This window comes from Rhinichthys klamathensis, unplaced genomic scaffold, assembly GCF_029890125.1.
Source record: "Rhinichthys klamathensis goyatoka isolate OS25496 unplaced genomic scaffold, OSU_Roscu_1.1 h1tg000232l_1, whole genome shotgun sequence".
NCBI lineage: Eukaryota > Metazoa > Chordata > Actinopteri > Cypriniformes > Leuciscidae > Rhinichthys > Rhinichthys klamathensis.
The window spans coordinates 1,339,881-1,363,148 of record NW_026606756.1 but is presented as its reverse complement, the minus strand read 5'-3'; the positions used below and the strand labels follow the sequence as shown (position 1 = coordinate 1,363,148).

Genomic DNA, 23,268 nt, shown 5'->3' with positions numbered 1-23,268 from the left:
TTGTTTGTTTGTTTGTTTATTATTATTTTTTTATTTATTTTTATTCTTCAGTTGCAAATGTCTTTTCGTAATAGAATCTATGAATAAGAAGTTATACTAATGCTTTTGCCAAACAAAAATATTAACCAAACCGTTTTGGTTACCATTAAGTTCAATGTAAAAAAAAAAAAAAAAAGAATTCGCAAAATATATATTGTTTGTGTTCTACAGAAGAAAGAAAGCCATACAGGGTCATGAGAGTAGATGATGACACGATTCATATTTAAAAAAAGAGAGTCAAATTAAATGTGAAGATTAGTTGGCAACATATTTAGTTGTTTATGTTTTTTAATTAATATTTTTCTAAAAAGCAAACCCGATCAACAAATAAAACATTTTAAATGAATTAAACAATAAGAACATTTTTTAAATAAAATAATTTAAAATCAATCAAACAGAAGTGTTTTATAGCACATTTATTAAGCTAACATGGTTTATGTGAAAATGCACTGTACTTTGCATGTTAAACATGGCAATGTTCAAGTACTGTTGGGTAAAATCATGGGATTCAGCACAGGTGAAGACCAGCTGATGCAGACTCTCAGGGTTAATTTTTGACCATGACATCAGGTTGCCATGCCCTTATTGGTATGTGTGAAATCATGGTTTGGTGTTAAATAGGACTTTCTGCTGTCAATAATGCTGTCTTCTGCACAATGTCTTTCCTGTGGCTGCTGTCCTGTGTTGCCTTCATTAGTGCAGCCTATGGTGAGGACTTCTTTTTATTATTATTATTTTACGGTCATAGTTACTGAAAAGATCAGTATAGTCACCAGCACCCAAAAAATGTATTGTTTGCATTTATGAAAACATTGGTCAATTGGCCTATTTATATTACTATCAAATTTCATTACATTTTCATTCTTCTTTGATCTCTTGTTCTTCCTTTTTCTTTAGGCTGTGGTGTTCCTGCCATTCCTCCTGTTGTCAGTGGCTATGCCCGCATTGTGAATGGTGAAGAGGCACGGCCTCACTCCTGGCCCTGGCAGGTCTCCTTGCAGGTATAATGTTAGTATTATAGCGAATTGTAGATTATACTACACAGTTTATACAAAATGTAATTTGTTTCTCTCTCTCTCTCTCTCTCTCTCTCTCTCTCTCTCTCTCTCTCTCTCTCTCTCTCTCTCTCTCTTTCTTTTGCCATTGTGTTGTTTAAATTACAGGACTTCACTGGCTGGCACTTCTGCGGTGGCTCTCTGATCAGTGAGTACTGGGTTGTGACTGCTGCTCACTGCGGTGTGAGGTGAGACTAACTTAGACTAATCACAGTTAAATCATTACGCTAACTATGCATGAATCCTGGGATAGACGTGGATTACAGTTTTTCTCAATTGCTAAAACACAATTTCTGAATCCTTGCTCCTTTTTCTGAAAACATTAAACACAAAACCTCATCTTCAAGCACTATTTACAAAACCTCTGACTCTTCTTGCAAAATGTAACTTTCGCCTCAAAACAGTTTTACTTGTGTTCAAAATCAAACACTGCTCTCAAATCATAGACAAAGTGATCAAAATGATAAACACTATCAAGCAGTCAGTAAACAATACACCAAAAAATAGAAAACACATTGTTCAAAACATACAGTTCTCGAAAGATATCTACGGACAGCTATTCTGTTTGTAGACTTACCCGTGACACATTACTGTACCTTCAAAAGTTCAGGGAGAAATCCATTTTTAATCTTAAAACAAATTTCATATTTGTCCGTCATTGTCTTTTGATGAATGAAAACATCATAGTAGCGTAAAATTGATCAGAAATGACTACTCTGCTTTGCTCTTTGCAATTTTATTTGTTCTTCCTCCTCCTTGTACCCCTATTTGTACAGTACAGTGCCCTGCATCTCACAAACTTCTCCTTTGTCAGTTCTATTGTTTGATACTGTAATTCTTGTTCTTTCTTGATATGAACCTGCAACCAGTAAAATCTATTGAGCATTCAGTACTGTAACAAATGCTACTGTTACCCAGCGAGCAAAGAGTCGTCTATAATACGTCTAAAAGACGTAATTGTTAGACATCCAAAAGACGTCCTCACAGGAGCCAGAATGAAAGTTTTTTATACGTCTTTTCAGGACGTTGTTTAGACGTCAATTAAAGACGTGCTACAGACGTAATTTTTAAACATCCAGAAGACATCCTCACAGGAGCCAGAATGAAAGTTTTTTATACGTCTTTTCTGGACGTTGTTTAGACGTAAATTAAAGACGTGCTACAGACGTAATTGTTAGACATCCAGAAGACGTCCTCACAGGAGCCAGAATGAAAGTTTTTTATACGTCTTTTCTGGACGTTGTATAGACGTAAATTAAAGACGTGCTACAGACGTAATTGTTAGACATCCAGAAGACGTCCTCACAGGAGCCAGAATGAAAGTTTTTTTATACGTCTTTGCTGGACATTGTATAGACGTAAATTAAAGACGTGCTACAGACGTAATTGTTAGACATCCAGAAGACGTCCTCACAGGAGCCAGAATGAAAGTTTTTTATACGTCTTTTCTGGACGTTGTTTAGACGTCAATTAAAGACGTGCTACAGACGTAATTTTTAAACATCCAGAAGACGTCCTCACAGGAGCCAGAATGAAAGTTTTTTATACGTCTTTTCTGGACGTTGTTTAGACGTAAATTAAAGACGTGCTACAGACGTAATTGTTAGACATCCAGAAGACGTCCCCACAGGAGCCAGAATGAAAGTTTTTTATACGTCTTTTCTGGACGTTGTTTAGACGTAAATTAAAGACGTGCTACAGACGTAATTGTTAGACATCCAGAAGACGTCCTCACAGGAGCCAGAATGAAAGTTTTTTATACGTCTTTTCTGGACGTTGTTTAGACGTAAATTAAAGACGTGCTACAGACGTAATTGTTAGACATCCAGAAGACGTCCTCACAGGAGCCAGAATGAAAGTTTTTTATACGTCTTTTCTGGACGTTGTTTAGACGTAAATTAAAGACGTGCTACAGACGTAATTGTTAGACATCCAGAAGACGTCCCCACAGGAGCCAGAATGAAAGTTTTTTATACGTCTTTTCTGGACGTTGTATAGACGTAAATTAAAGACGTGCTACAGACGTAATTGTTAGACATCCAGAAGACGTCCTCACAGGAGCCAGAATGAACGTTTTTTATAAATTTTTTTTGGACATTGTTTAGACGTCAATTAAAGACATGCTACAGAGTTAATTGTTAGACATCTAAAGGCAGCCAGAATAAAAGTTGTATTAGTCACGTTTTCTGTAGTAGAAATGTCAAAGAAGACTGTTAAAGACCTATATTGAAACGGAAATCCCATTTGTGCATTTTGCAAGGATCCAACTTTAAAAAATCTTTACTTCAAAACAGTGGCAGTTAGTTCTCACTGAGAAAAACCCAGTTACTCATTGTTAATGGTTGTCGTGTCATGAAACTGCAGACACACAGACCATAGACCTAAATAAGATTTGAAAGAATTTTGATAATATTGAATACTCAATTGAATACGGGAACTGTGTAGAGTCTTGCATTTGTATATCTTATCAATATAATTGTAATAAACTGCTTACCATTTGCCTGTAAACCAAACTGATCACTCCAAGAAATCAACTATTTAAATCTCAAAATATATATTTTATTACTATTTTGTTCTACTGGACCAAAACTTAAAAGCCAGAACAGTAAAGTTATAAATTAACACAATTTCCCTTTAAATAATCTATAAAATGTTGTTAAAACAGTATAACATATCAATTAACAAAATGTGGCTGCTATAAGCTTCACAAGCTTCATTTATAGCGGCAAGCCCCGACTCTCCCGGGGGCATGTTTCAGATGATCGGCTGCAGACTTTATTTGGGCCTCTGTTGCAGCTGGGTCCCATTTCATGACAGCAGCTACAATCAAAGCAAAAAAATACACATGTAAAATAAATAAATACAAACGCCACTGTTGTGGTTTAGCTTGCAGCAGAGATGCATAGAAAATGTTAGTACTCGAATCAATGAAATGAAACAGTTATTAAATCACAAATCAAGTAAAATTACATCAAGCCTGATATAAAGCATTCCACACACACATACACATATATATATTCTAGGGATGCACGATATAGGATTTTGGCCGATATTCGATATGCCGATATTTTCAGACTAATTTTGCCCGATGCCGATACCGATATATTTGTGTGTTTTTTTAAGTGCAAAAAAAGCTTATTAAAGCTTCTATTAAAGTTCTCAGTCAAGAGCAGTGAGTGATTTCCTCTTTGTGTTTTTTTGTTTTATTAACATTAACGAGATAGTTCTCCCCAAAATTTAAATTGTCATCATTTACTCTCTCAAGTTTCTTTCTTCTGTTGAAATTATAAAAGTTATTTGGAAGAATGTGGCTAACCAAACAGTTGCTGTACTTCAGTGACTTCCATAGTATATTTAAGCACAAGAAAGAAATGAATACAGGTTTGGAACAACATTAGAGTGAGTAAATAATGACAGAATTTTTATTTCTGGGTGCAGTATCTCTTTAAGGACAAGCGGCAGCATATTATTACTGTCTCTTTAAGAACTGCACGCGACGCGTCTAATATACACGCATTTGACAAGCAGATTTTCTCTGTTTGCTTTCACTTTAGACATAACCAACTTTGTTTATGTAAACCGTGTGTGTATTTGACAGTATCAGCGCAATAAGACTCGAAAGATTAGTCCGGTATGCAGACTCTGTGACAGGCTTTTAGTTCCTGTGAGCGTCGGGTGTAACGCGCTCAGAAAAGCGGATGTTAGAACAGCGCATCAGCACGTGAATGATATGTTTACCTAGCAAGACTTTGACGCACATGCAAATAATGAACTTTTGTGAATTGCGGTGTCCCGTGACCGTGAGTGTAACTCTACCTCTGCGTTTACATGTGATGTGATGTGAATGTACGTCGCGTTGTACAGTATGTTGAGATGAAGGCGCCAGAATTGAACTGATAGAATGCACGATACTATGATTTTTCTTCAAAAGCAGATCGTGGAGACATTTTAATCGTCCACGATCAAAAACCGTGGGACGCACACCCCTAGTTGGAAGTTTTGCTGGCGCTCATGCTTCGTTCGCGTCACGTGCGCATAGGAAACACGCCACCCTATCGGCAAGGCTCATCGGCAGAAATATTCATATCGGCCGATGCCGATGATGGTCATTTTAAGCTTTTATCGGCCGATACCGATGTTGTCCCGATATCATCGTGCATCCCTAATATATTCGTATTCGTATTGAACCGTTCGGTACGAGGCTTTCGGTTCAGTGTGCATTACAAACCGAACGGTTTGTTGGACCATTTTTCCTGCTGACCAAAATTTCGTTATTTAAAATGTAGGGGCGTGGCAAGCGTGCTCATAATGTAAGAGACGCTGCTGCGACCACAACATTGCCCAACATCAAATAGCAAACGTAATGTAAGCGGAACGAAACTGCAGCTGCGCTACTCGTTATTGTGTGGTTGACGGATCGTTTATCAGTTTGGACCAATCCAGCGTCTTGATCAAGCGACACTGTTACTACACAGCACTAAGAGATCCAGTAAAGAAAGCAGTTGAATTTGCCACTGAAGTAATAATATCGCAGCGAGATCTAGTGAGAAACATTCACATTTCTTCGTTATTAACGGATCAAACAGCGCTGACGTGGAAAACAGGAATAAACATTGTGCCATGAATGAACTATCCAGTGCCCACAGATCAGCAACATTCACCATGGATTTACTGTAGTAACACTACTAACTGTAACCATGGAAGTTTGGCAGGAATAGTAGGCTATAATGCGTTCAAGTAACGTTACGTCGGTTTTATTTCGACATTATGAATAAAATTGCTGCCCTCAAATGTTAATCTGAAATAAAATAAACCTTTGTTTATAACTACTACAATATTACAATTAATTTTTTTCAAGGAGCAAGGAGCTGTTTTTGTTTTATATGCTCCTAAGAAGAGTCAAGTGTAGCTCCATCACTGCTCAAAGTAAAAAATTATCATACTTTGATGAAAAATTATTAAAAAAATTAAATCAAGGAAATTTCTCTGGCTTTTCTTTCTTTTTGCTGTATCAAAAACGTACCGAACCGTGAATTTTGTGAACCGTCACACCCCTAACATATATATTTATTTACATTTGAATACAGTTATCAAAGACCTGTTTGTGAAAGGTTTTTTATTTTTATTATTGTTTATGTTAAAACTAGGGGTGTGACGGTTATTATATAACCGTGAGACCGATGGTTATAGTTGAACACCGTCATTAGAACTCTATAACCGCCAAAACCGTGTTATTAAAATATATTGCAGATAAGGTTATACTAATATCAGTGTTGGGGAGTAACGGAATACATATACCAGCGTTACGTATTCAGAATACAAATTATGAGTAGGCCTAACTGTAATCTCCACAGTAGAGCCCGACCGATATATCGGCGGGCCGATATTATCGGCCGATTTTAGGCATTTTCCTAACTATCGGTATCGGCATTTATAATGGCCGATAAATGAATATTTTAAAAAATGCGGGTGCGGTGATTCATGTAAGGGTGGCGCTGCCAATAAAGCACCTAAAAGCTGTCACAAGAACTGGCAAAAGTAATGATTATGAATACAACAAATATAGCAAGGAGACATTTTAATTTTTTATTAATAAACAAGTGTTTTCAGTCAGTGTCAGCCAAAGATGAAGTTGACGAAGCTGACTTGCGATCTTTAGTGAACGCGTGCCAGAGAGAAATGCACATTTCATTCGATTACATAAGTCTGTCTGTCTTTCGTTTTGAATTGTTCTGTTTAAAAGCAGACATTTCAATATAGATATATTTCAATTCTCAGGTCTATACGCTGAGTTTCGGTTCATGAGACGAGCTCCAGTTCACCCGCAGGCGCCTCCGTGTCGAGATTATCTATCGTCTGCTAAATTTACTTCTTATAAATTAAATCCAGACAAATGGTTGATGAAACATTGATTAAAATTAAGATACAATTAATACAAAACGAAATTCACTTTGAAACGAAAGGTTTTGTGCTTTCTGTTTGATGTCTATGTAAAAGTTTCAAAGCATATTTTAGTGCCGCTTTCAGAGCGCTCACGTCCGTAGTGCTGAACTGTCGCGTCTGTAACATTGTTTTTCCTTAATGCGAACACGAAAAATAAATAAAATGAATATTTTATGTAGCCTGTGGAGACTGAGAGCCAACCCTTCTTCATCCGGTGGGTAGTAGCCTAATTGTGATTTGCGCAGTGTAATTCACAGAATTGATTTCTCTGCTACAGCCTCTGTCACGTATTGTGTGAGCTTGTGACTATTGCAAGCGCGCAACTGAGAAGTCCTGATTATATTGTCTGCTATATTTAGGCCTACTTCTTATTTATTAAGGCAATTGGTTGATGAAACATTGATTAAAATGCGTGGCGCGAGCGATCTCCGACAGTAAACTGATTCTGCTTTGTCTCGGGTAAACAGCTGTTGCGACGCAAGCAGTAACGGCCGCGTCCGGTGTAGACAGTGTTAAAGCTCATTCTGCCTGATAACGCTACGTTACAACATCAAGCAATATTCCAATAATTTATATAATTATAACACTTTATATAGGGCCATTTTGCATTAAGAGTAGCCTAGTTTCACGTTTAGTACATTTTGCTTACTAATTATTTAAAATAGTATAAAAGTACTGTACATATGTAATTAAAAACGTTTTCATTATGATATTATTAATTTTACTTTAGTAAAAAGATCTGAGTTCTTCCTCCACTGGTAGAGATTAGAGGAATTAAGAGTAAAAATAGAAGATATTAAGGTTTTGTCAGTGACACTTTTTATATATTTATTGATACAAGTTATGACTAAATTAAAAGACAAAGTCGTTAGTGAAGATTATGCAACAGTATTAGAATATAATATAATATAATATAACATGCAATGCAAACTAGTTTGGTTACAGCTCAGCTGTATAATTCTCATTCTATCATTCCCCCTGCATCCATTACATATCTGTGTCACACAAGTGTTTGATCACCACATTTGAGTGATCATTGCAAAACGTGTTTATAAAATATATTTATTCTGTTTATACTGTGTAAAGTACCCATCAAAAGTTTGTACACACCAATAGGAAAGTGTCCAAACTTTTGACTGGTATACTGTACTATAATACACATAAATAATATTGCTACTGTATTATAATATACACATAAATAATATCGGCCGATATATCGGTATCGGCCTTTTTTTACTCCCTAATATCGGTATCGGCATCGGCCCCCAAAAATCCATATCGGTCGGGCTCTACTCCACAGAACAAAAAAAAAAGTAAAAAAAAAAAATTGTGTTTGCATTTATGAGGAAAAAACAATGTTACAGACGTGAGCGCTCTGAACGCGGCACTAAAAGATGCTTTAAAAATTTCACAGACACACCAAACAGAAAGCACAAAACCTTTCTTTAAAGTGCATTTAGTTTTGTATTAATTGTATCTTAATTTTAATCAATGTTTCATCAACCAATCGCCTGGATTTAATAAATAAGAAGTAAATATAGCAGACGATAAACACGGAGGCGCCGGCGCGTGAACTGGAGCTCGTCTCATAAATGAACCGAAACTCAGCATATAAGGTAGCCTACTTGCCTCACAGACAGGTCTACTTTTAAACAGAACAATTCAAAACGTAAGAAAACAGACTACAGACTGCTCTCTGCTTATGTAATAATCCGTATGAATTGTGTATTTCTCTCTGGCGCGTTGACTACTGCGAAGATCGTGAGTCAGCATCGTCAACTTCATCTTTGCAGCCGACACTGGCAAAGAAAACACTTGTTTATTAATAAACAATTAAAATATCTCATTGCTATATTTTACATATTCATAATCATTACTTTTGCCGGTTCTTTGTGACAGATTTTAGGTGCTTATTGGCAGCACCAGCCTTACATGTTACACCACCGCATCACCGCACCCACCAGAATAGGCCTGTTTGATTTTTTTTTGTTAAAGTCCCACTCCGATCATATTTTGAGCTATTTTTAAACATTCCCAGTGGTCTTTAAATTATGATTATGCCATTTTTAGCCAAAATCACAAAACCTGTGCCGTATTCTGGGACTTCGCTTCAGCAGAGCGGCAGTAGCTCATTAGCAATTCGCCTCTGCGTTGTGGGCGGAGCCGTTGGCACGGAGACGACCCTCCCCCTGCCCGTTGCTGAGAGCTCTGTCTCTCCCGCTAGCTTACACCCCCAATACCGGTGGGGCAACAGTATTATATACACGTTAATTATTATTATCCGAAGTTAATCAAAGTTATCACCGATCACCAATCATTATTTCACTCCAAGACATCGCGTGTGGAGACGCCCAGTGGAGTTACTACGTCACAACTCCAGTCTATTTTAGCCGGCATTTTAGCGTCTGCTACTGATTCACGGCCATTTGAATGTAGAAATACTCAGAAATACAACTTTGAGCTTATTTTTCTCAAGATATGTCCTCTAACATCAGAAAAATGCCACAAGAACATGTTAACACCTAGAAAAACATTATTTTCATCGGAGTGGGTCTTTAAGGATTTGTTTACTGTGTGTGATTCATTTAATGGAAAGCTCAAGTCACTGCTAGTTGTCTGGCTGTTAATTCTAAATAAACGTAGAGCAAGTAGCAGTGTCTGCTCGTTTATTCAAACTAAGTTGTCCTATAACAGACGAACGTCGCAACGCTATGTTTTTTTTTGTTTTGAAAACCAAATCTTTTGTATGTGAAAGAGCCATGCGTTAAAAGTCAGATGGCACAAAATATGAACAAAATAAATAAAAAAATTGAATATTGAATTGCATAGCATCATATTTTTCTCCATTGCATCGTATTACATTGAATCGCATCGCGTTGAGTTGAAATCAAATCGCACCGCATCGTAATAATAGTGAATCGCATTGCATTGCATCGGTAGCTGCTTATATGTAGCCTATCTTTAATGTATCGTATCGTTGGCTATGCATCGACATGCGTATCGCATCGGCCTCAGTTATGGAGATGCACATCCCTAATACCTACATAGGAAAAGTAACTACATTTACATACTGTGAATCGTTTTTTTAAATCGAGAATCGTTTTTGCATCGAAAATCGCTATTGAATCGAATCTTGAGCCTAAAAATCGGAATCGTGACATTTTCTGAATCGTACACCCCTAATATAAACACACCTGTTTGCTTGGAACACCCCTTTAATTGTAAATTTATTAAATCACATGTAAGGTTTATAAATAGTAGCTAAAGGAGAGTAAACTGATACCCCCTTTATTCTCTCTACCTTATGCCGTCCGAAAGGGTATGTGATTTTCTTTCTTCAGATGAACACATTTTAGAAAAAATAAACTAGACTTTTAGAAAAATTATCCATCTCTTGTGTTTGTGTTAAATACTGCAAGTGAATAGACACCAAAATGCGGAAGGTCGAAAAAGTCCAAGAGCATTGTAAAGCTCACATGATAAATGCAGAAAACATCTTGTGTGAACAACACAGCAGGCTGTACTGTATGAAGTTTCTGGTGCATGCACTTGCATTATATTGGCTAACAATAATGGATAATTTTTCAAAAAATCTTTGTGGAAAGAAAGTCATATACATCTGGAATGGCACGGGAAAAAAGAGATATTTTTTTTATTTTGGAGTGCACTGTGCCTTTAAAATTGACTACGGTTTTAGATACTGCAATGGATACTTACTAGTGATGGACTTGTTTCTCTGTTGGTGCCTGTTCTGCTCCGTAAACATTGTTCCAATGCTTGATCTAAAAAAAAAAAAAGTTAAAAAGTGCGTTAATAGATTATTGATCTGGGTGACATAGGACCATTTTGAATGTGTTCCTTAAATAAATTATACAGGTTATGTGTTATATAAATCTGGAGAACCCTTACTAAAATTAACAATGTTTTGTGACACTAACCAAATGGTAATAAAATATTGTAATCAATCCACCATAAAAAAACATGGTTTCTACACCTTTACTATAATAAAAACCATGGTTAATTTAGCAAATGTCCTTAAAAGAACAGCTCATCCAAACAAAAAGAAAAGTTCTCTCATTATTTAGCCTACTCACCCTCATGTTGAAACTGTATGAGTTTCTTATGTAGAACCATAATTAAGATATCTTGAGAAATGCCTTATTTGTTTTTGTTTTTCTCATACAGTTGTTTTATTCCCAACATTCTTGTGTTTCACAAAAGTAAGTTAGACATTTATTTTTGGGTCAGCTAGGCCTGTATAAACTCAAGAAGATAGAAGATAAAACATTGTCTGGAGGGTTTGAACCAGTGTGCCTTTGAGCAGAGTGTCCATGTTCTGCCTCTATTTCACGTGTATTTTATGACAATACTCACCATCTGAAGATCGTGTGGCTGGATAATATTTAACGTTACTCCCAAAATGCCTGGATCATGAAGGAAACACACACAGCAATATTAGCTATTTGTTTTTACTTAGGCTACTAACAGAGACATTTGCAAAAGCTTGCAAAATTGACTCACCAGCTCCAAGACAATAACGTTAGGCCTAACTTTAACGTTAAATCCGCGATCAACAATTTAAAAGCCTAGTTTGCAGATTCTTCTAGACTCGAGTAAAGGAGTGTGGTTCGAGTTCTTCTGTCTAAAGAGACAATGTTCTCAGTTCACTCATTGTAAAGCTCCAATGCTGAGTTTTATTTTATTTTTTTATCATAAACTAAGTTAGCTGACAATACACATGCTAGCTCAGCACATAATTAGCCTAATACATTGGAATACCGTACTAATATCAATATTTCTCTAATCGCGTTTAGATTCTCCATTTAATACACTATATTTTGATGTATTAGAATTTGTATAAAATAAAAAGTTATTTACGTTACCTTCCGTAGATTGCAATATGTCCATTATTCGTTGTCCATATTCCTTGTTTGTTCTTCATTTACATCCCGCAACTCGCTCAAAATAAACATTTAGCAGTCCGATGTAAAATAATCCATGTTTTAAACAATGTAAAAGCCACAAAACCGAAGTAGGTCCCGAGCAGCAGCACACACACCCACTCACTTCAACTGACGTATTCAAACTTGACTGGTAAAGGCGCGCATAGTTGTCATTGGCCAGATTCCTGGATGACAGTCAGAATAACCAATCATGCTCAAAACAACTCGGAGAGACAGCCAATAGTGTGAAAACATTGCAATAACAGGACAATATGAAATGTTTTAAATGAAAGAATAGGAAAAAAATATACACGTGCTATTTAGTTGTATTTGTAGGCTGGCTGTTATATTTAATCAATTGTTTAAATGTGTTTTCATTGCAGTGTATGATTAAAAATGAAAGATAAAAAATGAAAGATAAAAAATGAAAGATTAAACAGTAACTTGTATACCATATATAATAACATTTATTTATCACTGTTCTGATAAACAGCAATTTAATAGAGCAAACAGTATAATTAAACAGAGCAAACACTGCATATCCATTCATACAATTCTGTATGACGTATGTGAAAAACTAATGGATTGGTATCATGGTGGTGACATTAGAGTTACATTCATGTGACCCATAATGACCCTTTTGCACTTTCACAAATTCTTGACCTTTCCTTTAGAAACACTCTAATGCCTAATAAATGTCAACATGCTTTGTGGTACTGTTACACAACATGTTGGTTTAGGGTTAATCCCTCTGTCCAACGCAACACTTGCTAACATTGGTATAATTAAGTTACAACATAATACCCTGGGTTTCACAGGCAAGGCTTAAAGGAGAACTCCGGTGCAAAATGAACCTCGGGTCGGGTGTAATAACACATTGGTACAGACTAAATCGTTCCCTGAGATTTGTTTTCATGATAATCGAATATAAAGAGTTTTATCTCTAAAAACAGTTTAGCTTATAACGCTAGTATATTGGCATAGAGTAAGCAAAAAGAGATCGCTAGTTAATACCACTAACAAGGCTCAAATTAGCCCCACACTAACACGGCAGCATAATGAGGGTCCTTACATGCAAACTGAAGCATTGAGAACTTTGTAAGTGTATAGACAGTTTAATAAGAAGATACTTTACACAGACAGTACAGTTAGCGCATACAGACAGGAGCCATCTTGGAAAACAGTCTCGACCAATCGAACCACGAGGGTGAGCGAACAGTACGTGTAGATATTGAAGATAAGATAAATTATATTTATTTTTTTATTTTCTCTGTTGCGTTAAGTGCTTCTCTTACGCGCTCAGTGCTTTCTTCCGGAAACAACGGACCATATGAGATTCCAAGTCACAGTTCAGCTCACGTATCACCGTGTTCGTGGTTTGACTGATCGAGACTGTTTTCCAAGATGGCTCCTGTCTGTATGCGCTAACTGTACTGTCTGTGTAAAGTATCTTCTTATTAAACTGTCTATACACTTACAAAGTTCTCAATGCTTCGGTTTGCATGTAAGGACCCTCATTATGCTGCCGTGTAAGTGTGGGGCTAATTTGAGCCTTGTTGGTGGTATTAACTAGCGATCTCTTTTTGCTTACGCTATGCCCAATATACTAGCGTTATAAGCTAAACTGTTTTTAGAGATAAAACTCTTTACATTCGATTATCATGAAAACAAATCTCAGGGAACGATTTAGTCTGTACCAATGTGTTATTACACCCGAGGTTCATTTTGCGCCGGAGTTCTCCTTTAAGCCTGTAGTCCAGACTAAAATGCACGTTTGAGCTGTATTACCTGAAAGCAACTTGTAGGCTATACTGACATATCTTATGTCAGTGCCATTGTTTTGTCTCAAGATGCACACCAGTAATGTTTTTTTCTTCTAAGGTACATTTTTAAAAGCTATAATTGAATGCCCAAATTTAACTAAGGCCTAATCCTGGCTTTATATCTAAACCCTGTCTGTGAAACCGGGGGTTAGAAATTAAGGGGTTAACCCTAACCTTAACCCTTGTCTACAGACTTTTATTTAACAGCATGGATACTCCAAGGTGTTGACTGCAGTGGTTAGGTCTTTAGCATTTATAAAGGACAAAGATCTTCTCACTGTGACAGTCTGTAATGTATTTTAGCAATGATTGTTTGTAAGGATTGTCCCTAAAATAGAGCTATTGATGCATTCAAGACATGTCATAAAGATCGTATTTACGAATTGAACACACATGAACGCAACCACAATGATGAACATAGGAAGTTATTTACTGTAAAATTAGGATATTTTTTTTACAGTGCAGTATGAACATCTGTTCTGAACTAGTTCTGGCTGTCAGTGGACGTTTAGATAATGGCCAGATTGGACATCTTTTATTTACGTAATTTATTGACTGTTTCTGGATGTCAACGGACGTCCAGATTATAGTCAGTATGAACGTCTTTTCTCAACTAGTTCTGGCTGTCAGTGGACGTTTAGATAATGGCCAGATTGGACATCTTTATTCACGTCATTTATGGACCATTTCTGGATGTCAACGGACGTCCAGATTATAGTCAGTATGAACGTCTTTTCTCAACTAGTTCTGGCTGTCAGTGGACGTTTAGATAATGGCCAGATTGGACATCTTTATTCACGTCATTTATGGACCATTTCTGGATGTCAACGGACGTCCAGATTATAGTCAGTATGAACGTCTTTTCTCAACTAGTTCTGGCTGTCAGTGGACGTTTAGATAATGGCCAGATTGGACATCTTTATTCACGTCATTTATGGACCATTTCTGGATGTCAACGGACGTCCAGATTATAGTCAGTATGAACGTCTTTTCTCAACTAGTTCTGGCTGTCAGTGGACGTTTAGATAATGGCCAGATTGGACATCTTTATTCACGTCATTTATGGACTATTTCTGGATGTCAACGGACGTCCAGATTATAGTCAGTATGAACGTCTTTTCTCAACTAGTTCTGGCTGTCAGTGGACGTTTAGATAATGGCCAGATTGGACATCTTTATTCACGTCATTTATGGACCATTTCTGGATGTCAACGGACGTCCAGATTATAGTCAGTATGAACGTCTTTTCTCAACTAGTTCTGGCTGTCAGTGGACGTTTAGATAATGGCCAGATTGGACATCTTTATTCACGTCATTTATGGACCATTTCTGGATGTCAACGGACGTCCAGATTATAGTCAGTATGAACGTCTTTTCTCAACTAGTTCTGGCTGTCAGTGGACGTTTAGATAATGGCCAGATTGGACATCTTTATTCACGTCATTTATGGACCATTTCTGGATGTCAACGGACGTCCAGATTATAGTCAGTATGAACGTCTTTTCTCAACTAGTTCTGGCTGTCAGTGGACGTTTAGATAATGGCCAGATTGGACATCTTTATTCACGTCATTTATGGACCATTTCTGGATGTCAACGGACGTCCAGATTATAGTCAGTATGAACGTCTTTTCTCAACTAGTTCTGGCTGTCAGTGGACGTTAAGATAATGGCCAGATTGGATATCTTTATTCACGTCATTTATGGACTATTTCTGGATGTCAACGGACGTCCAGATTATAGTCAGTATGAACGTCTTTTCTCAACTAGTTCTGGCTGTCAGTGGACGTTTAGATTATGGCCAGATTGGACATATTTTTTTAAGTCATTCATCGACTAATTCTGGATGTCACCGGACGTCCAGATTATAGCCAGTATGAACGTCTTTTCTCAACTAGTTCTGGCTGTCAGTGGACGTTTAGATTATAGCCAGATTGGACATAATTTCTCATTGTCATTAATCAACTAATTCTGGATGTCAATGGACGTTCAGATTATGGCCTGGACGGACGGACGTGATATCAACCTGTTTTGTATGTCCACAGACGTCGCTTGCTCAGTGGGCAGTAACGATGTTTGGGGCCATTTAATTTGTTAATTGTACAGTATACAGCCTACAATGCACTGTACTACAGTATACAATACTAAAAGGGACAAAAATCAAAGGAGTAAACGTGATCAGTGTGCTTCTTCTTGTCTTTGGGCATCATTTGAAACAGGTTAAATCAATTTTGACTGGTTGTGTTCAATCAATGACATGTGTTCTCTATTTGTATTTGATCATTGCCACTTGTGTTTACCAGTATGGATGACGTGTGCATTACAGTGCAGAATATGTTTTGAGAATGAAAATGTGTTTAGCGTTTTGCTGAAAAGTCTAAGTAAGATCTGCAAATTGTGTTTTGCCATGTGAAATAGTTTAAGGTATTGACAACAGACTGCACAATTAGCTAAATGAGTTCAGGCAACTGAGAACTTTGTTCAGCCAATGGGTTTTAGTGTTTTAGCAATTGAGAAAAACTGTAATAAACCTCTCTTGCTTATCTCCAGAACTAGTCACCGTGTGGTCCTGGGAGAGCATAACAAGGGAAGCGGCAACACTCAGGAGGACACGCAGACTATGAAAGTGTCAAAAGTGAGGCTTAAAACTTCAAACGTATTCCTCAATAACACTCAAGAGCTGGACACTTAAATGTCCACTTAATAATCATTCAACATGATAATGCATCATGACAATGCTTTTTAGGTAGGCCAATACTAAACCTTTACTCTGTTTGCTCATTTATGTTTATCTCTCCTCATTATTTATTTACTGATTTTTCTGTGTTTTGACATGGGATATATGATTTAATCACAATTACAGGTGTTCACCCACCCTCAGTGGAACTCCAATACCATCGAGAATGACATTGCCTTGATCAAGCTGACCTCCCCCATCTCACTGAATGCCCATGTGTCTCCTGTTTGTCTTGCTGAGACTTCAGATGAATTTGCTCCTGGCATGACCTGTGTGACTTCTGGCTGGGGAGTGACCAAACACAATGGTTGGTTATCTATAACATCACAGTCTATAATACATACTTGCTTTTGTTTCTCAATAGAAATATCTTTTAAAATGTGATATTCATTCAAGTCTAATGAATTAAAATATTTAGAATATATTTCTACATCAAAATAATAATACAAATAATACATCATTATATGCTCACCAAGGCTATTTATTTAATCAAAAATACACAATATTGGGAAATACAATTACAATTGAAAATAACTGTTTTCTCATTTAATATATTTTAAAATGTAATTTATTCCTGTGATGGCAAAGCTATCAAAACAGTTGTGCTGCTTAATATTTTGGTGAAAACCTAATTTTTCAGGATTCTTTGCTGAATAGGAAGTTCAAACGAACAGCATTTGAAATTTTCCGTGACATTATAAATGTCTTTACTGTCACTTTTGACCAACGTGTCTTTGCTGAAGTATTAATTACTTCAAAAGAAAAGGAAGAAAATCTTACTGACCCCAAACTTTTGAATGGTAGCATACATGTTTATAATATATTTGCAACATGTTTTATGATCTCTCTCTCTCTCTCTCTCTCTCTCTCTCTCTCTCTCTCTCTCTCTCTCTCTCTCTCTCTCTCTCTCTCTCTCTCTCTCTCTCTCTCTCCCCCGTGTAGCTCTGTTCACCCCTAATGAGCTCCAGCAGGTTGCTTTGCCTCTGTTGTCCAACCAGGACTGTAAGAGCTACTGGGGAAGCAACATCCATGATGTTATGATTTGTGCTGGTGCTGCTGGTGCCTCCTCTTGCATGGTAAGACTATCTTCTCTTCCTCACTTCCTCAATTTCTCTCTATATAACTCTCTCACCATAACTCTCTTGACCGTCTGTCTGTTTAGGGTGACTCTGGTGGTCCTCTGGTGTGTCAGAAGGGTGATGTCTGGACACTGGTGGGTATAGTGTCCTGGGGAAGCAGTCGTTGTGACACCAGTATACCTGGTGTGTACGCCCGTGTCACTGAGCTCCGTGGCTGGGTGGATCAGATTCTGGCTTCCAACTAAATACAAAAAAGAAGATCCCGGCCTCAACATTATAAACAGCAGCTAACAAAACAATATAGCTACTACAGCCACTCAAGAATGATGTTAAAACCATCTTAAAACCATCATTGTGGTCAAACTAATTCTACAGGCTTATTGCTTTTATAGAATGTCTGTAATAGTTAAATAAATTCATACAACATATCATGTTATAGTGGGTTTTTAAATATAGCCAACATTTAATTTCAGTTTGTTTCATAAAGATTGTGCAAAATCTACACCGTAACAGTTAGATATGTATTCATTAATTTTTCATTGTGTTAGAAATGAGCTAATGGGTACAAGTACAAGATGAATTTTGGAGAACACAATCTGGATTTTACTTGTCGTATACGCAGATTTGACAGAGGAGGGCGCTAAAGACTCACACAAAGCGTCATATTTACTAACTCAGTATATTTTAGGCAGATCAGGCTACTTCTTTTCATCAATACAATCTCTGTTTTCTAGAATGCATGCATTGTCAAAACCAGTTAAAAGTTTTAAATTTTAAATTTTAGTTTTTTCTTGTTGGAGTTTATACTTACTAGAGCTTTCAAATGAATATCAAAGTGAGGATGGGCTTTATTATGTCAGAAAAAAAAATTAATTCCCCTGTTATGGTTACTTCAAACATAAACCTAACTGAAATATGTTTTTGTCTATACATATTTTGGTGTGTTCAGGTTCAGTCTCAAGCCTTCAGTCTGTTAAATATGAGGTAAAACATAGGGTGTCTCCATGGCAACATCCTGATCTTCCTTAAGACACATTTACAACAGTGGAGTGAGTTGTTTCACAGACAGATGTAGAGGACAAAAACAAAAGATAAGGGATGAGACAAATGATCCAATACAATACCCCATTAACCACTTTTTAAATTCAAGCATAAATTGATTTGCTAATCAGCCCACTATTCAGCCCTTGGTTAGACGTTGGTTGAATAACACTTTAAATTTTTCAAACATGACTGTATGTATTCAAGGTGAATGTCGCCACTTTGAATCAAAACCGAGCAATTGTGGAGGTTTGCTTTTCATAGTTTGCTTGCGTCATCCACCTTTCATCTACCATCCAGTTTTGTGTTTTTGCAGGGCTGATCAGACCAGAATTGAACATTTGAGATTAGTAGAAGGATCATGTGAGTTCAAGGCCATTGAGAACAGCTGGATTGACTGAAAGATAATATATATATATATATATATATATATATATATATATATATATATAACGCTTGCTGATTTCCCTTTAGGACTGACTCCATTGAGAGGGTTCAGCAGTGGATCACAGAGCATGGTAATAATATCTGTGGCTCTGCCTCTGCATAAACCTCTTGCAGTAAGAGATTCATGGGAGAATATATTGTTTTTGGACATTGGTTGTTTGGACATTTCAAAGGAATTTTACAAATCCAATTCTCACAATCAAAGTAATAGAGGAAGTTTGAGTCACCCGTGGGGGAAAAAAAAGGTGATATTTAGTACATTTCAGAAAAGATTTTGATTTAAATTGCCACAGTTGAGCACTAAATTAATGGTATCTCGTTTTCAGTTTATCTACAAGTATCTGCAAATGGGCACTATAGTTAACAATTACAGTTACACTATAACAATCAATATACTCAATAAATGTATATGCAATAAGAATTAGAAATAAATAGAATCCAGTCTTACAAAACATCTACAGTACATATCATATAATGGAAATAGATTATTTTAACTTGTTAATGCAATTTATAAATATACTATTTTTCAATGTTAATTAATCAAAATAATGTTATTTATATAATTTATAATTTACTAACATTAACTGAAATCTAAAACATATACTAGTATATGAGAAAGTAACGTTACTGTAATAAATGCTGTAAAAAGTACTCTTCATTTTTAGTTGATGATGCCCAATGCATTAACCTCTGTTAACGAACTGAACCTTATTGTAAAGTGTTACCATCATTTCTTACTTGAGATGTCCAATCAAGAATGGATACAGAAAATAAAATAAAAAGTTGTGAGGCAGTACCTATAATTATCCTGGCACTGAAGTGTATATGAGCATTTTAATTTGGTTGTGAAGATGTGAAGAGAACCTCTTTATTGAAGAGATGACACAGTACATTCAGTAGCTACTCTATTATATATATATATATATATATATATATATATACACTCACCGGCCACTTTATTAGGTACCCCATGCTAGTAACGGGTTGGACCCCCTTTTGCCTTCAGAACTGCCTCAATTCTTCGTGGCATAGATTCAACAAGGTGCTGGAAGCATTCCTCAGGGAGTTTGGTCCATATTGACATGATGGCATCACACAGTTGCCGCAGATTTGTCGGCTGCACATCCATGATGCGAATCTCCCGTTCCACCACATCCCAAAGATGCTCTATTGGGTTGAGATCTGGTGACTGTGGAGGCCATTTTAGTACAGTGAACTCATTGTCATGTTCAAGAAACCAATTTGAAATGATTAGAGCTTTGTGACATGGTGGAAGTAGCCATCAGAGGATGGGTACATGGTGGCCATAAAGGGATGGACATGGTCAGAAACAATGCTCAGGTAGGCCGTGGCATTTAAACGATGCCCAATTGGCACTAAGGGGCCTAAAGTGTGCCAGGAAAACATACCCCACACCATTACACCACCACCACCAGCCTGCACAGTGGTAACAAGGCATGATGGTTCCATGTTCTCATTCTGTTTACGCCAAATTCTGACTCTAACATCTGAATGTCTCAACAGAAATCGAGACTCATCAGACCAGGCAACATTTTTCCAGTCTTCAACTGTTCAATTTTGGTGAGCTCTTGCAAATTGTAGCCTCTTTTTCCTATTTGTAGTGGAGATGAGTGGTACCCGGTGGAGTCTTCTGCTGTTGTAGCCCATCCACCTCAAGGTTGTGCGTGTTGTGGCTTCACAAATGCTTTGCTGCATACCTCGGTTGTAACGAGTGGTTATTTCAGTCACTGTTGCCCTTCTATCAGCTCGAACCAGTCTGGCCATTCTCCTCTGACCTCTGGCATCAACAAGGCATTTCCGCCCACAGAACTGCCGCTCACTGGATGTTTTTTCTTTTTCGGACCATTCTCTGTAAACCCTAGAGATGGTTGTGCGTGAAAATCCCAGTAGATTAGCAGTTTCTGAAATACTCAGACCAGCCCTTCTGGCACCAACAATCATGCCACGTTTAAAGTCACTCAAATCACCTTTCTTCCCCATACTGATGCTCGGTTTGAACTGCAGGAGATTGTCTTGACCATGTCTACATGCCTAAATGCACTGAGTTGCCGCCATGTGATTGGCTGCTTAGAAATTAAGTGTTAACGAGCAGTTGGACAGGTGTACCTAATAAAGTGGCCGGTGAGTGTATATATATATATATATATAGTATATGGTTCTAAAATATCCATGTGTATTTTTTACAGTTTTTCTCGATTGTTTAAATACTATAACCAGGCTTTTGAACTAAAATTTCAAAACTATAATGCCATTTATCAAAAAGCACACCCATTTCACTGAACTATGAACACTATTCCCCTGTTTTGACACATTAGTCAGATTTGTTGACCTGTCACAGCAAAACTCTACACACAAATCCCTTCATTTCTCATTGCCTACACCACGTGGTCATTTAGAAAGCACTAGCATTCAATATTGTTCACTCAAGTCAGCACAGCTTCAGCTCAGTTAGCACACATTTACCCAGGTGAAAACACTAAGAGTCAAAATTGAACACACATCAGTCAGATCCTTCAATAGATAGATAAAAGGTTATACAATCTTTTATAAAAGATAAAAATCAGTTTACTGAGTTTTGGAACAATGGATCCACAGAGAAATTAAGCAATAGGTCGAGGAGGGAGAGGAAGAGGAGGGAGAGGAAGAGGAGGAGGAGGGGGAGGAGAAGGAGGAGGAAGGGCAAGGGCAAGAAGACAAGCAGTCTCAGATGAAATTCAAGCCACTTTAGTTGGCCATGTACTTGTCCATGGTATGACTATGAGGGAGGCTGGGCAAAGAGTACAGCCAAATTTGAGTCGCTTCACCGTCGCCTCCATCATCAGAACCTTCAGGGAGGTGTGGTGGCAAACAAATTTCTATCACTGAATAAGAGACAAACATTTCCAATTGTCTTTGATGAGGTTTATGTTCTTGCAAGAAAAGGCCAGCAGTCGTACAGTCACACAGAGTGGTGAAGGGAGGGCATCCTTTCTCCTTTATAGTCTTGACTCCCAGAATGTTATCTTTCTAGGCCAATGATGGTATTTCAACCATATGTGGAACATTCTTAGACTTGTTCATCATATCCTTGAGTGGAGGCATGTACCAACACTCTTTACCATTCCAATACAATTCCAGATTTGAATAAGGTTTGTGTGTGCTCTTTTACTGTCATATGATGCTCACACACATCTTACGTAAGAGTAGGAGAGAGTAAAAAAAAAGATGGGGGGGGACGGAGGGGGGAGGGGGGACCACAAGCAACATGACTTACCAGTTTTGGAAATGTTGTTTTGAATTTATAGCGCCAGTGTGTAAGACTGTGTTGTAGTGTGTGTATTGTTGAGGGCTTGTGTGTCCTGTCTGAGGGCAAAGTTTGGTTTTTCAGCAAGAGTGAATGGTTTTGAGTGTAGAGGTTCATTTTGACCTGAAAATAGGATGTTTGGGGAATTGGGTGAGACGTTATGGATTTGTGTTTACTGTTTTGAGAATACGAGGCATAGTTTCAAGAAATGTGTTTCACATGATTAATGGTCAGTGTAATTTCTTATTTTGGTGGTTAACCTCCGATATTGCTGTACATTTCTTTTTACAAATTATGAATCGTCCCCTTCAATGTCTCCCTTTTTTCTCTCTTTTGTTTCATTTATATCACTCAGTCTCAGCTCAATAGTCTCAGTCACTTCTTTACATCACTCTACATTTCTCTTTTTTCTTTTACCTCGTTTCTATCTCGGGTTTGAGTCCTCCCTAATGTGTGCAATAATGAACCTGCGGTGCTCACTGGTCCTCTATATGAACCAGATAGTTTGCATGTGCGTTCTGCCCACAGTTTGACAGAGAAGATCAAGACTGCCAACTGCTAAATTGCGTACATACCTTGAGAATTCCAGCCCACCTGGGATACAGGAAGTGTGCTATGCTTTGATACTGCTTCTAATTTGTTCTGTATTATTCTGATGATGTCAGTCTCACTTTTGACTTGTGGAGGAAAATAACATAAGGACTGTAAATAAAACACCACTCATTTTATATTCCTGTTTCATTTAATACTTTCCTATTATTCCTGAAGTGAATGGAAATCACTGATTTCTATAGTCTACAAATTTGTACTAATTTCCCATGCAATTTCCAAAAGCTTTCTGAAGATGAATGAAAACGT

General features: G+C 37.2%; 1 protein-coding gene across 1 annotated transcript; it reads left to right on the top strand.

The window, feature by feature from the left end:
• The first annotated feature begins 637 nt into the window (after window positions 1-637).
• On the top strand, window positions 638-17,879 carry ctrb.3 (chymotrypsinogen B, tandem duplicate 3). The gene is made up of 7 exons (XM_056265321.1): window positions 638-747; window positions 937-1,040; window positions 1,203-1,282; window positions 16,353-16,437; window positions 16,666-16,846; window positions 17,482-17,615; window positions 17,702-17,879. Exons 1-7 carry the CDS (start codon window positions 696-698, stop codon window positions 17,861-17,863), a joined length of 798 nt encoding a protein of 265 aa, XP_056121296.1. The 5' UTR covers window positions 638-695; the 3' UTR covers window positions 17,864-17,879.
• The last annotated feature ends 5,389 nt before the right edge of the window (window positions 17,880-23,268 follow it).

Coding starts and splice junctions, on each gene's coding strand:
- ctrb.3 (XM_056265321.1), top strand. CDS start 696: ATGTCTTTCCTGTGGCTGCTGTCCTGTGTTGCCTTCATTAGTGCAGCC. Junction 16,438..16,665: donor AGACTATGAAAGTGTCAAAA/GTGAGGCTTAAA, acceptor TCACAATTACAG/GTGTTCACCCACCCTCAGTG. Junction 17,616..17,701: donor CTGGTGCCTCCTCTTGCATG/GTAAGACTATCT, acceptor CTGTCTGTTTAG/GGTGACTCTGGTGGTCCTCT.